This window comes from Centropristis striata, chromosome 1 (assembly GCF_030273125.1).
Source record: "Centropristis striata isolate RG_2023a ecotype Rhode Island chromosome 1, C.striata_1.0, whole genome shotgun sequence".
Taxonomy (NCBI): Eukaryota; Metazoa; Chordata; class Actinopteri; order Perciformes; family Serranidae; genus Centropristis; species Centropristis striata.
In genome coordinates this window covers 1,148,914-1,163,770 of record NC_081517.1, presented here as the reverse complement: position 1 = coordinate 1,163,770, position 14,857 = coordinate 1,148,914, and the positions used below count along the sequence as shown (strand labels likewise).

At 38.8% G+C, this 14,857-nt stretch overlaps 1 protein-coding gene across 6 annotated transcripts in view; it reads left to right on the top strand.

Moving 5' to 3' along the window:
* tsc2 (TSC complex subunit 2) overlaps positions 1-14,857 on the top strand; it is a 63,823-nt gene that overhangs the window by 43,004 nt on the left and 5,962 nt on the right. For 5 of the 6 annotated variants that reach the window (XM_059344427.1, XM_059344493.1, XM_059344356.1 and 2 more), the window contains 5 exons: positions 1,212-1,454; positions 3,450-3,698; positions 10,942-11,099; positions 13,952-14,571; positions 14,694-14,772. In XM_059344427.1, coding sequence (XP_059200410.1) covers positions 1,212-1,454; positions 3,450-3,698; positions 10,942-11,099; positions 13,952-14,571; positions 14,694-14,772 — 1,349 coding nt within the window. Of the gene's footprint in view, positions 1-1,211; positions 1,455-3,449; positions 3,699-5,521; positions 5,612-10,941; positions 11,100-13,951; positions 14,572-14,693; positions 14,773-14,857 lie in introns of all 6 variants that reach the window. The other variant, XM_059344694.1, reaches the window with a different exon arrangement.

Here is a 14,857-nt window from a genome sequence, read left to right as displayed (position 1 = left end):
TGATGTTAATCTTTTGACTTTGTCAGTCTAGTTTAGCGCGCTCAGAACATTGTGGCTTTATGCTGTGCGTGATGTTTAATTCAAGCCGACTTTCGTGAACACTGAAAGAAAAAACATGTAAATATCTCAGAAGATGAGCTTCCAGTTTCATGCTGCATCTGTGTGAGGAATATAAATAAATATTATATATTATAAATATTGTGTAACCCTAAAAAATTCTAACAAAAGGTTTCTCAGTGGTTTACAGTAGTATCAGATGTACTTAAGAACATACTAAAAGTTTACCAATTTTTGGCTCCAAGAAATTTTTCAAAATAATGGCCGCCAGGTCTTTAAAATGACCATTAAGTCTTTTAGTCAGGAGGCGGAGCTAAATAAAGGAAACACACATTTTTTCCACATGCTCTCTATCACCATTCACTAGTTTAAATTTTTGTTGGGAGCCACTTCATCAAGATTGTGGATTGGAGATGGCAGCCATATAAAATCTATGAGAACCAATATATCTTCCACGCCACTTAGAAGGTCAATCTTGCTGTCAAAATCTACATTTTCCGGGTCAAGGAATCATCGAAAACTATTGAGAATGTCACTAGATGATTATTTGATCCAATAGATATGTTCATTTTGGCAGTGTATTTACGTAATTTCCAACTCATTAATATAGGTCATATACGGCAGTAGTTCTCAACCTTTTTGAGTCGCGACCCCCAATTTAACATGCATGTTGTCCGTGACCCCCGCTCACTGAACACAATCTCACATGCACAGTTCAGATCACCCAAAAAAGAAACAAAATGACCAAAAAAAGGAAACAAAATGACCAAAAAAAGGAAACAAAATGACCAAAAAAGACACAGATTGACCACAAAATGATCAGAAAAGAAACAAAATGACCAAAAAAGACACAGATTGACCACAAAATGATCAGAAAAGAAACAAAATGACCAAAAAAAGTCACAAAATGACCCAAAAAAGAAACAAAATAACCAAAAAAAACCCCACAAATAATAATAATAATTACCCCTTTCTCGTGGTCAGATTTTGGTAAAGTTTTAGTATGTTATTAAGGACATCTAATACTACAAAAAACAGCTGAGAATTCTTTTGTTAGGATTTTTTTAGGGTTAGGTGTTTTTTTTACCACATGTGCACCCGCTTAACAATAATCAGAGCTGGTAAATATGAATGATGACCTTCTTGTCCTGCAGGTGGCCACGCCCTCCGAGCCGGCCCCGCCCAGAGTCTCAGTCCTCTGGTGTCGCCGTCTGAGAGCGAGCTAGCGGCGCCGCTGTCTCCGCCCTCTTCCTCTGCTCTGGACGCTCTGGGTCCTCCCTCCTCCTCCTCCGCCACCCCGTCTGCTCCTCCACCCCTCAAAGACAACCCCAGCCTGGCCGAGTTCGTCCCCATGCTCACACAGGGCTGGGCCGAGATCTTCATACGGAGACCGTCTGGTACGCAAACCACATTTACACAGACACAGTGGCATTTAATTTAACTTAACCCTTTTTTATTTATTTTTTCTTAGGTTATCAAGTTTACTGATATACTGTGTGTTTTATGTGGTAATTATGTTTGATGTATGTTTGTGTCTTGTTTTAGTTTTGATGTGTTAAGGTTCTTGTTTATTATTGTGGTTTTATTTATTTATTTGGGTTGGTTTTGTGATTTTGTTCTTGTTTTTCTCTGTTTGTTCATTGGTGATTTGTGTTGTGTTTTTGTCTAAATTAATTAAAAAAAAAAAAAAAAAAAAAAAAAAAACACCGTGGCGGTTCTACACAGGGGCCTCCAGGGGCCACTGCCCCTGTAAAGAAGCCTTTGGCCCCTGCTGTGGCCCCTGTGTCAAATTAATAATAAAATGATCAATTTATAACGATGAACACTGGAACAATTCTTACCTAATTTTTGTTCAAACAATATCTCATTGTACACAAAAGGAACCCAGAATGTTACATTGTATAATAGTTGAATTGTGCAATAAAAGCACAAAGTGCATATATAAAAAAGATTATTCTCACTGCACTGCACTTTCAAAATAAATAAGTAATTGTGCACAAAAATGTGAAATGTAATTGTTGGTAATCTCATTGTTTCAATCAATATATTTATATCTTCCAAATATACTTAAATAAGATGTTTAACTAAGCTAAAATAAGGGTTTTGATTGCTTAGATATCCTCTTTGTCATTTTTAATGTGCCCCTCCTTGGCCCCCACAGTAAAATTAGTCTAGAAGCGCCACTGCAAAGACAACAAACGAACAAACTCTAATTCTCTGAGGATTGTTGGTTTGTTATTCAAAGCAATTTGGCAGTGTTTAATTTTAATTACCACAGCACCGTATCAGTTTACTACAAATTGGCACTAAGCAAGAACACAATGCCATGTGCTGTGATATTGATTTCTGAGCCGTCCTTGGTTTCAGTGCTGGTAGAAATGAAATGTTCTCTCTGGTTCATCTTCTATCTTGAGCACATTTCATTTTTGTGCAAGTTGATTTTCCTGCTGCTGGTAATGTGAGCGCTGCCAGGAGAAAAACTAAAAAACTAAATCTAAAAATCTTCGACACGCTAGGGGTGTGCCATATCGTATCGTTCATGATAATATCTGTATATTTTTTTTATGGTTAAAAAAAATGCATATCATGATATTGGCAACATTCCTACTTCTTGATGTAGTGGTTAAAGTTGTTTTAATCACAAAAAGCTACTTACTCTCTGTCGCTAAACACATGCAGCTTTCAAAATAAGAGCACGGTGTGTTAACAGAATCCACCACAGAACTTACAAGAAGACTGTCAAAATAAGATGCCTTAAATAAAACATAAAAGAACCTTTATTCTCCTTTACAAAATGTCATTAAAATATGCCCCCGAAACCCCTAAATAGATTTTTTTATTATTTGCTCATACATTTTTTTTTTTTATTTGGCAACTGTTGAGATTTGCACTTCACACTACATTTTAGATTTTTATTTATTCATACAGACTAAAAAAAAATCATATTTTCTATATCTTTTTAAGTATTTCGTAATATCGTCAAGAATATTTAACATGCATGTTGTCCGCGACCCCCGCTCACTGAACACAATCTCACACGCACAGTTCAGATCACCCAAAAAAGAAACAAAATGATCAGAAAAGAAACAAAATGACCAAAAAAAAGACACAAATTGAACAAAAAAGACATAAAATGACCCAAAAAAGAAACAAAAAAGAAACAAAATGATCCCAAAAAGAAACAAAATAACCAAAAAAAACCCACAAAATGACTTTAAAAAAAAGACACAAGATGACCAAAAAAGATACAAATTGACCACAAAATTTATTTATTATCGTCAAGAATATCGTTATCGCAAAAATAGCCTGAAATATCGTGATATTCTTTTAGGGCCATATCGCCCAGCCCTTCGACACGCTTTGGTTAACTTTCACGCCGTCTCTCGTCACAGGTAACACGAGCTGGCTGATGTGTCTGGAGAACCCTCCCAGTCCTTTCTCCTCCGAGCTGGGCAACATGCCCCTGCAGGAGCTCTCCACCGTCCTCATGGCCATGGAGGGCGTGAAGGAGCCTCCCAGCCAGACGGCCAGCGCTCCCGCCAGCACCGCCGCTCCTCCACCCGCCCCCGCCTCCGAACCGCTGACCCAGACACACAGCAGCATGGGGGGCAAGGCCAACCTGATCCAGCGCTCCAACACTGGTGAGTCACAGCCTGAAGGACACCAGAATATTTACCTGCAGGACAGAGAATCATAATGGACTAATGCAGGCATGTCCAAACTATTCCACAAAGGGCCGTGTGGCTGCAGGTTTTCATTTCAACCAAGCAAAAAGCACACAGTTTGACCAATCAGCTGTCTGAAGACTGAGATCAGTTGATTAACTGAGGCTCCGTTTACATGATGACGGTCTGAACAGAAGACCTAAAGTGGCGTCACGTCTTCACTTTTTATTCCTCGTTTAGACGAGCGTTTTCAGGAGGAAATCTGCTGCATACGGTGACGCAAAAGTGTGTGAATGTGATTGTATGCAGCCAGGCGGCATCACTTAAAGCCATAAGAGCATCTTTGGGCATGCAGAAGTTTTCACGCCACACATTTTCATCAGCTACTCCTTCCACAAAGTTCTCCTCCATCACTAGATCTCCCAGGTCTCGTTCACAGCCGTCTGGCTCGTTTTTGGCCATTTTGCATCTTTTTGTGGTCAATTTGTGTCTTTCTTTGGTTATTTTGCATCTTTTTCGGTCATTTAGTGTCTTTTTTGCCCATTTTGTGTCTCTTTTTTTGCTTGTTTTGCGTGTTTTTGTGGTCAATTTTTGTCTTTGGCCATTTTGTGTATTTTTTTTGTCATTTTGTGTCTTTTTTTGGCTATTTTGCATCTTTTTTTTGTCCATTTGTGTCTTTTTTGTCAATTTGTGTCTTTTTGTGGTCAATTTGTGTCTTTTTTTTATCATTTTGTGTCTTTTTGTTGCCATTACTCCTCCTTCCACAAAGTTCTCCTCCATCACTAGATCTCCCAGGTCTCGTTCACAGCCGTCTGGCTCCTCCCACCAATCGCTGCATCCAGAATGTGATGGAGGTAATTCCAGATCCTTCTCTGTTCACTAATACTATCTGTACATATCCTGGACATTTGGTGGAAAGACTCCTGTAAGTTTATTAGAGCTGCCAGAGCAGCTTGAAGGTCCCACCATGGAAATAATCCCACGTTTCTTTATTTCCTGTCCTGGAGCATGTATGTGACGTAAACACATACGTGACGTGAGCAGATCAGATCAGAGTTTTGTGTCTTGTCAGTGTAGACGACACGCTACGGAGGAGAGGATCTAACTTTTACACTTTGGAGGGTGGTTTCACATTTTGGCGTCTTTAAGCCCCCAAAACGCCGTCACCGTCTAAACGAAAGGCACTTCACATAAAATATTTTGTTGTTTTTACCCGCAAGCGTCCTGGTGTAAACGGGGCCTGAGTCCAGTCCGGTGTGCTGCTGCTTGGTTGGAAGGAAAACCTGCAGCCACGCGGCCCTTTGTGGAATAGTTTGGACATGCCTGGACTAATGAATGTAATGTTACGCATGAATGCATTCCTGCTGCCCGCCTGACTGCCTGGTTTTGGTCCTGTTTATCAGACTGAGCCAAATTGCCTGTAAATCCTTTTTTTGAAGCTGAAAGTGATCAATAGGCCAGTTTGGATGTGCTCAGGTCATTGATCGTCATGGTTACAGCTTGACATGCTTCCTGTTTATCAGTCAAATGTCTTTATTTTGCAGAAGCCTCCTGTTCAGTGATGCCCAGTGTCCTGTGTGTTGTTTTTTTTTAGAATTTTCTCTCTTCCTTTGGGGCTCTTCAGTTATTCATCTTCTTTTTATTTACATCATAAACTCATCTTTTTTTCTTCACTCTTGCTTTCCAGTTTTTTTTCTTCTTCTCACTGTCTTTGAGATTTTTCCCTTGTTCTTTATTTTCATGTTTTTTCATCCTCACCACCCTGCTGGTTTGTGATTGGCTGCGGTGCCCTGGTGCAGTGGGTGGCTCTCTCTGGTCTCTGGGTCTGGGCTCTGCCCCCCCAGGCCCTCCGGCCCCCGGCAGGTTGCACAGGAGCATTTCCTGGGCAGGTACCGTCCACATCATGTGTGCCCCCCAGCCCCCCCTCCCCCCCTCCAGAAAACTCCTGGTGTAGTGTATTTCTTCTCACTTGCACAATCCAGAGGTCTGCAGCATAAAGTAGAAGTGACATCTGATCATCACATCATCTTCATTCCATCTTCTTTCTTTCTTTTTTTTTTTTGTAATTTACTTTTTATTGGTTTTTGAAATGAACAAACAAACAATCAACATGAAGACCTATAGACAAATACAGAAAATATCAAAGAAAAAAGTAAAAGTGTACAAAAGGGGATTAGAAAACACCCAAAAATAAATGAATGAATAAATAAAATAAAATAAAAAGGGGAAAGGTACAAAGAAATAAAAGTATTCTGATCGTCCAATCTGAGATTACCTGAAATCTGGTTTTATGGTAGAGACATATGTAATCCATTTTTGCCAATTTTCAATAAATACCTCTTTTTGTGTTCTTAAATTGAAAGTAATTCTTTCCATTACAAAGATACTGTACACAATATCAATCATTCATCTGCACTAGGAGCCTCCCTCTGCAGACATTTCTTTGTTATTGATTTCTTACAGGCCACCAATAATATTCTAAGTAAATATTTATCTTTATTCCTCCACTCCAGTTCCTCTAGATCCACTAAATATAACACATTGAAACAAAAAGTTATTTTTGTTGAAAACACAGTCTCTCATTCCATCTTCTTTCTAACTCTTCTACCAAACTCTTGGCTTAAACAAAACTCAGAAACAAAAGGAGATCAGCACCCACAAACCAACAAAACAAACTAAGGTTTAACAAAGGGTGTCCAAACTCTTGGTGTTCTTTAATTAACAAAGTTGTAAACTACAAAATTAACAAAGTGTCCAAGATAACACAATGTCTGAAACCCCTCAGACAGTCAAACAATACTGCAGCACACACACACTAATACAATACTCCTAATTTAGGTGCAGCCTGTTGATTGACGACTTCTGATTGGCTGCCTCGCAGGAATCTCTGCCGCACCAATCACAGACGAGTAGAGGCAGTAGAACCAGGAAGTAGGCGGTCTCTCAGCTCCAGAAAGGTCCAACCAACTCCAGGCAACCTCACAGCTGAATTTACATAAATACAGAGTAATGCAGAGAAACAATACAATAAATAAAGAACGGCAGGCAGCCGTAACAACTGGAAGTTATTAATGTTGACGGAGGAAGTCATACATTATCTCTTACTTGCTATCAACTGTATGAGATCTATATGTTTCAACTTAACGCTTACCGTTTGAGGTTGGAGCTTCAAGAAAGTATCTTTAATCAGTTGACTTCTTGGAGTTTCTTTAAGGTACAACTGAACACTGAACAACATTTAAGGCAACCAAAATGTCACATTTAACTTTAATAAACCAAAACACACTGGAGTTCTAAAACTAAAACACAGCCAAGAATCGCCAACAAGTTTATGGCTAATTAAATGTAGCCACGCCCCTAAAGCACACCCTGCTTTATCGCCTATTTAACTCTGGATGTGATCTTAAGTTGCAAAATAAAGATCCTGCTGTATTGAAGAAGACTTGAAACTAGTGAATAAGACCATGAAATGTTTACTGAGATAAACATGAAACCAAGTGAGAAAAAAAGGGCCATATTCTCATAGACTTCTACAGTCATGGAAAAATTATTAGACCACCTTTTCTTGATAATTTTCATGCCTGGTACAACTAAAGGTACATTTGTTTGGATAAATATAATAACAACAAAAATAGCTGATAAGAGTTTAATTTTAGAGCTGATATCTAGACATTTTTTGTGGTTTTCTTGATAATAACCAAAATCATTATCAAGAAAACCATGGAAAATGTGTGTATTTCCCCAAAATATCAATCTATTCCTTAAATTCTAAGTGAGAGATGATGTTTTGGAGCTTCTTTGTCCATTTAGCATCTCTGCCACAGATCACTGAGTTATGCTAAAGACCTGCTGCTGTAAACTGGCAGATTGTGCAAGTGAAGGATTCAGAGTTTCTTCTATTAACCCGAGGAGGGAGGCTCCTGGTCCAGAGAGGCTGAAAACCTGCCTGCGCTTAGATCAATCAGTCCAATGACACTTAAAGATGGATCATGATTTATTTTTTCACTCCCTCCGTGATTTGTTTTTGTCTTCCTAATCATTTTCTCTAACTTGCTATCATGGAAATATACTCCCAGGTGGACTTTTTTTAACCTCTGACCCTCTGATGTTGTCAACAGGAAAGCCCAGACCTCACCTCACTGGTAGAGCAGTAGGACGAGCATTTTAGAGAGCCGAGTGTCAAAGAGACATGATAACATGGGCTTCTTCTTCTCTGAGTGTTAGCTGTTAGCTGTTAGCTGTTAGCTGAGAGATTAGGGCTGCAACTAACGACTATTTTAATAGTCGACTAGTCACCGACTGTTGAAACGATTAGTCGAAACGATTAGTCGACTAATCGGAATTAATTTTTTCTTAAATTTAGCATGGAGTTGCTTTAAATATGTGGCAAATGATAATAAACACAAGAAAGATGGGTACTTAAATGGAAAAAAGCATCTTTTATTCAACAATTCAGCTGCTGATTCATACAAAAAATAAATAAACCTCTGTCCATTTTTTCTGGACAGGAAAATGTGTTTTATAAAACTGTATTTCTGCTCCATCAAGTGGGTGGAACTGGTTCTGGGTTCTGGATGTAGTCTGGGTTGAACTGGGCTCACCTGTTGGAACCTCGTATCACAGACCAGCACCAGTACTGACCATAGACTGTATAAATATATATATATATATATATACTGACTCAGTGAGGAGCCTGTTGCTGCTGCACATCTGCTTCTTCTGCAGAAAGGCTCCATGCTGCTCTCTGCTTCAGACTGCATGCATTTAATCTAAAATACGTTCGTCAGACATAACGTTAAAGCTCTCTTTTAAAGTGAAAAAAAGCGCTTATAAACAAAACGTATCGGCTGAATGTTACTTGAATCTTACCGAGGCGAGTCAGACTCCGTTTGGTTCAACTGCCAAGGTTATAATAGTTTTGGATTTTTCATTAGTTTTAGTTTTAATTTCGTTGTGAATTTTTGTTTTCAAATTCAGTTAGTTTTAGTTAGTTTTTAGAGTGAGTTTTCTAGTTTTAGTTTAGTTTTTAGTTTTTGAAAATGCTTAGTTTTAGTTTAGTTTTTATTAGTTTTAGTGTTAGTTTTAGTTTTTTTGTAATGGGTATGTGCGTTTATTTCCTTTGGTTTATCATCTCAGCCCCAATAAGGTTATTAACTCTTACAGTTCTGGGTGTTTTGAATTTTGGTTCTAGTGTAAACATCCCAGTCTCAGTAAACATATTCACCATGTGTTGCATGTTGAAATAGAAACACTGAATTATGAATGAAAAAAGTTGACAAAGACGAAAACTAAGGACATTTCCACTATAATTTCAGTTAGTTTTAGTTAGTTTTGTAACCACACAATACAGTTTCAGTTAGTTATCGTTTTTGAACAAACTCTTGTTTTTATTTTTATTTCAGTTAACGAAAATGTTTTTTCAATTTTAGTTTTCGTTATTTTGTTAGTTTTCGTTAACTATAATAACCTTGGCAACTGCCCGACGTGCTTTCTATTTAAATGCTCGTGCATCACCGAGGTGCTGCAGTGATACGCAGGTCTGCTTTGCAAACCTTGCAAGTCATTTTTTATTGGCCGTATCCCGGCTGAAATGCTCCCAAACTTTCTAAGTTTTGGTACGTGTAGCTGTGTTGGACGCCGCAGAGATTGTAATGAAGTGAGATGCCTCACTCTGTTGGAAAAACACGTCTGGCGACAATAGTCGACAATGGAATTCGTTGTCGACTATTTCTATTTTATCGATTTTTGTCGAGGAATCGCTGCAGCCCTATGAGAGATACATTAACTTGGTCTGGGCTGCTGTTGCAGTAGCTGCAGTGTGTTTGGGCCGACATAACCAACAAACCAACCAAACAAACAGATGCATGGATACAATCAATAGATGAGCCAGTGATGATAGATGCTGCCTGCTGTATTGATCTGTCTCTGATCTCAGTTTGTAGGTTGGACTGACTGTACGTCATGATTTAATGTCTGTTCGTCTGCACCTTGTGTGTGTTTGGCCTGACTGCCTTGAAGTCTGTGTTGATCAATGTTGATACATCTGATTCTGTTTCATCTTACCAAATCATTATATGTACACTACTGGTCAAAAGTTTTAGAACACCCCAATTTTTCCAGTTTTTTATTGAAATTCAAGCAGTTCAAGTCAAATGAACAGCTTGAAAGGGTCCAAAGGTAAGTGGTGAACTGCCAGAGGTAAATAAAAAAAGGTAAGCTTAACCAAAACTGGAAAATAATGTACATTTCAGAATTATACAAGTAGGCCTTTTTCAGGGAACAAGAAATGGGTTAACAACTTAACTCTATGGAGTCTTGGGCTATTTTGTCCATTTTTGAATTCTTTCCATGTCTTTGTAAGTCATTTTGTGTCTTTTTTTGGTCATTTTGTGTCTTTTTTTTAGTCATTTTGTGTCTTTTGGTGTCTTTTTTTGTCATTTTGTGTCTTTTTTTGGTCATTTTGTGTCTTTTTTTAGTCATTTTGTGTCTTTTTTTGTTCATTTTGTGTCTTTTTTTAGTCATTTTGTGTCTTTTGGTGTCTTTTTGTCATTTTGTGTCTTTTTTTGTCATTTTGTGTCTTTTTCTAGTCATTTTGTGTCTTTTGGTGTCTTTTTTTGTCATTTTGTGTCTTTTTTTGGTCATTTTGTGTCTTTTTTTAGTCATTTTGTGTCTTTTGGTGTCTCTTTTTGGTCATTTTGTGTCTTTTTTTGTCATTTTGTCTTTTGGTGTCTTTTTTTTGTCATTTTGTGTCTTTTTTTGGTCATTTTGTGTCCTTTTTAAGTCATTTTGTGTCTTTTTTGGGTCATTTTGTTTCTTTTTTTTTGTCATTTTGTGTCTTTTTTTGTCATTTTGTGTCTTTTTTTAGTCCTTTAGTCCAACATAAAATGTGATTTTGAATCTTTTTTTTTACTTTCAAAACACTATCATGCTCAATAAAGAATTTTAAATGTTGCAAATGTGCATTAATTTCAGAGTACACTGAGACATTAAACTGCATCATTTTCAATTAAATTCTGGAAAAGTTGGTGTGTTCTAAAACTTTTGACCAGTAGTGTACCTCACTAGATTGACAGAGAATGTGTGTGAGGTGTCAGAATGACGACTGACAGCTGATGAAATCATTGTGTGTTGTGGGAGTCTTGTTTCCCTGAGACTAACGGTGGACGACACTGTGTCCATCATCTATAACCTCCATGTCTGCTGCTGTGTCCTGCTGTAGACTCCGTGGTGGTGCTGGAGGAGGGGTCAGGGGTCACCACAGCACAAACCCCGTCTGATTGGTTGGAGAGCGAAGAGTTTGAGCCGATGCCCTCTGACCCCATCTTCATGTCTGCAGACAAGTTCACAAAGACCCCGCCGCCTGGAACACTCAGCAGGGTAGGATGTCTTTTAACACAAAATCTTGCAACTTACGCCAATTTACAGCGATGATGCAAAACATAGTCTAGACGGATTTCAGAATAAAGGCCTCTTATAAGAAGTGAGGAGCATTTATGGGTACAAGTCAGGAACCGGCCTACCTTACATATCTCAAGGGTGCTGAGTCCAAAAATAATGGTTCCCAAGAGAAATTTTGAGTTTTTGACCTTCTAATTTGTATTTAAGTAAGTAGGCAATCAAGATGAGGAAATTAAGTTTCTGGATCTATAGTCTAGGGTCAGAGCAAGCTAGGGGTGTGCCATATCGTATCGTTCACGATAATATCGTTGTTTTTTTTTTACGGTTAAAAAAAATGCATATCATGATATTGGCAACGTTCCTACTTCTTGATGTAGTGGCGTAAGGCTAACAATTAAAGTTGTTTTAATCACAAAAAGCTACTTACTCCCTGTGGCTAAACACATGCAGCTTTCAAAATAAGAGCACAGTGTGTTAACAGAATCCACCACAGAACTTACAAGAAGACTGTCAAAATAAAATGCCTGAAATAAAACATACAAGAACCTTTATTCTTCTTTACAATATTTCATTAAAATATGCCCCCAGAACCCCTAAATGGTTATTTTTATTATTTGCTCATACTCAAGAGTAATTTTTTTTTATTTGGCAACTGTTGAGATTTACACTTCACACTACATGTTAGATTTTTAATTATTCATACAGACTAAAAAAAAAATCATATTTTCTATATCTTTTTAAGTATTTCCTAATATCGTGAAGAATATCGTCATCGCAAAAATAGCCTGAAATATCGTGATATTCTTTCAGGGCCATATCGCCCAGCCCTAGAGCAAGGATATAGTGGAGGCTCAGTGTCTTTTTTATGTATATATGTATATGCAAAATACCAACTGGAACATTTAAAAGTAATATTGATTGAATATTTATGTCGGCCTTAAAAAATTACACAAATAATGCTTAATTTCACCTTAAAAGTTGATATTTTGCATATATATAAATATACATAAAAAAGGCACTGAGCCTCCACTATATCCTTGCTCTGACCCTAGACTATAGATCCAGAAACTTAATTTCCTCATCTCTGATTTCCTACTTACAAAAAAACTAAGGGGAAAATGGTCCAACAACTGTGCAAGATGGGCAATTTGGCCGCCATATTGATATGCAAATGAGTCAAAAACTCAAAATTTCACTTGGGAACCATTTTTTTTGGATTCAGCACCCTTGAGATATGTAAGGTAGGCCGGTTCCTGACTTGTACCCATAAATGCTCCTCACTTTTACTTTTTGTACCATTCCGTCTAGACTAACAGCATGCAGCATGCTGCATCAAGGTAAACAACAAGAAACATTCACATCACTGCTGTTTACTGGCCGTACTATCTGTTAACACAAGCTGGGAGAAAGATGAAAGGCAGCATCTGTACCACCTGTTGTTCTTCATTATCAGCTGATTAGAGATTCAGAGCCAACTGGAGCACAGCCAGCCTTTTTATTAGGCACCTGAAGTCTCAGTGAAATGGAATTTGGAGCACCTTGAGCTTCTGTTCTGTCATATTCCCAGTAAAATCAATATTTCAGCCGTGTGCAGCTACAAGAAAAGATTGAAAGAACAATTCTTTGCATTTGATTGGACTTTTAAAATGTGGGCCGGCTGAGAAATCAGTGTGGGACTCACACACCTGTTGTTAGATCAGGACAAGGACAAGGACGAAGGAGAGAAGAATGGATTTGACGTCAGACACATTGTTTGGTGTTTTCTCCATTGAAACACACATCTCTTCTCTTCTTATCTCTTCCCTCATGACTCTGTTTGCTTCTAGGAGCCACATAGTGAAGTTTTATATGAGCGATGTGCTTGGATAGTTACAAAAATGAATCTAATCAAAGACTTTAGGCGGTCAGCCCTAGTGCAGGATGAGTCACAGGAATAGAAAAGAGAAAAGGATTGTAATGTCAAAATACTCCCATTCTGATTTTCTTTACATATTTGGAAAATAACACATTGATAAGGATTAAAACGGGTAAAATGTATTTTTATTTCACTGGGTTTTTTTTTTTTTTACTCAGTTTTTATTTAAGTTTCATTCACAATCGTGTACAGAATCATATTCAACATATCTGCTGTTTCATACACATGGTAACACTTATGGTACATCAAAAAAAATACAGAGACTATAATGACAAAGGAAAATATAAATTAAAATGGAATAAAATAAATAAAATTATATCAGTAAACCCATAGCGGGGCACCACCTTTTAGTGAATATATGTTTTTGAAGTTTTAAGGAGTATGTTATTTGTTCCATTTGATATATTTCCTTTATTTTTTCAGACCACATACTATATGTTGGGGCTTCAACCACCTTACTGTAATGCATTTAATTGCTGTTGCTAGTAATATCTGTAAGAGATATTTTTTGGCTCTTCCTTCAATGCCTTTTGGTAATAGACCTAGTAGGGCCACCATTGGATCCATAGTAATATTTCCGCCAAATATTTTATTAACTGTTTCAAACACTTCCTTCCAGAATGCTTTCAGTTTTGGGCATATAGCCATAGTATGTGGGTCTGATTGCCACAGTTTCTCCAACACTTATTTGAATGCGTAGTGCTAAATTTAGCTGTAATTTCAGGTGTCCGAAAGAACCTCATGACCACCTTCCATTTAAATTCTCTCCATACATTTGAATTAGTTACCAAATGTACTTCAGTACAAATTTATGTCACTGGGTTTTTAAAAATGATTCTCTGGTTTATTTCATGTTTTAACAGGTGTGGTCCTTTAGTTTCTCTGTGTTGCTTTAAAACTGTAATTTCTCCCTCAGTCGTCCTCCACCTCCAGTCAAGACGATGAGAAGTCGACGCTGGAGGAAGTGAGCGAGGGAGCGATTCCCATCGATCAGCCCACCATGGGGCCCTCCACCCCGGGCAGCCAGGGGCCAGAACTTCCCTTCCAGACCCAAACTCAGTCCCAGGGCCACGGACTCAACAAGTCCAGCTCGTCCCCGGAGCTCCAAACTTTACCCGAAGCCTTCTCCAAGGCCGCCATGGAGTCTGAGGCTGCACCAGGAGACACATCGCTACCCAAAGCTCCTCCAGACAGCAAGCCTCCACCCCAGCAGCCTCCTGTGGAGAAAGATAAGGTGGAGGGGAGCTCAGGAGGGGACGCTAACGCTAACGCTAACGCCCCGGGGGGTCCGAGTCAGGGGTCTGAAGGCCCGGCTGTGGTGTCCTCTCAGACTGGAGGAGCCAGGATGAGGTTGGAGTTCCCAGCAGCAGCGGTGCAACCCGGACCCATCTCCCCCAGCGGAGGCCACCGGCCCCGGGGCCACACCATCTCCGTGTCGGCCCCCTCCTCCAGGAGGGAGAGGAGGACGGACAGGGACTCGTACCACAGTAGACCAGGACCCAGCACCACGGAGAAGATCTCTGGACTCAGCCCCAGGTACTCAGCTGCTGCCACAACAAACTGCTGACGTCTGTTTCTGGCAAAAAAGTCGCACCCTGATAATAAGTATTCACTTTTTACAACCTTGGATTAAAAGCTGGTTTTTATTTCTTCTCCAGCTTTGTCTTCCTGCAGCTGTACCATTCTCCTTTCTTTGGGAACGAAGCCAACAAGCCGCTGCTGCTGCCCAAAACTCAGGTTTGAGTTTATTTATTTAAAACAGGGACAATACATAGTAACCCATTGAGGCCTAAAACGCCTGTAAAACCTCTGGGCGATTTTA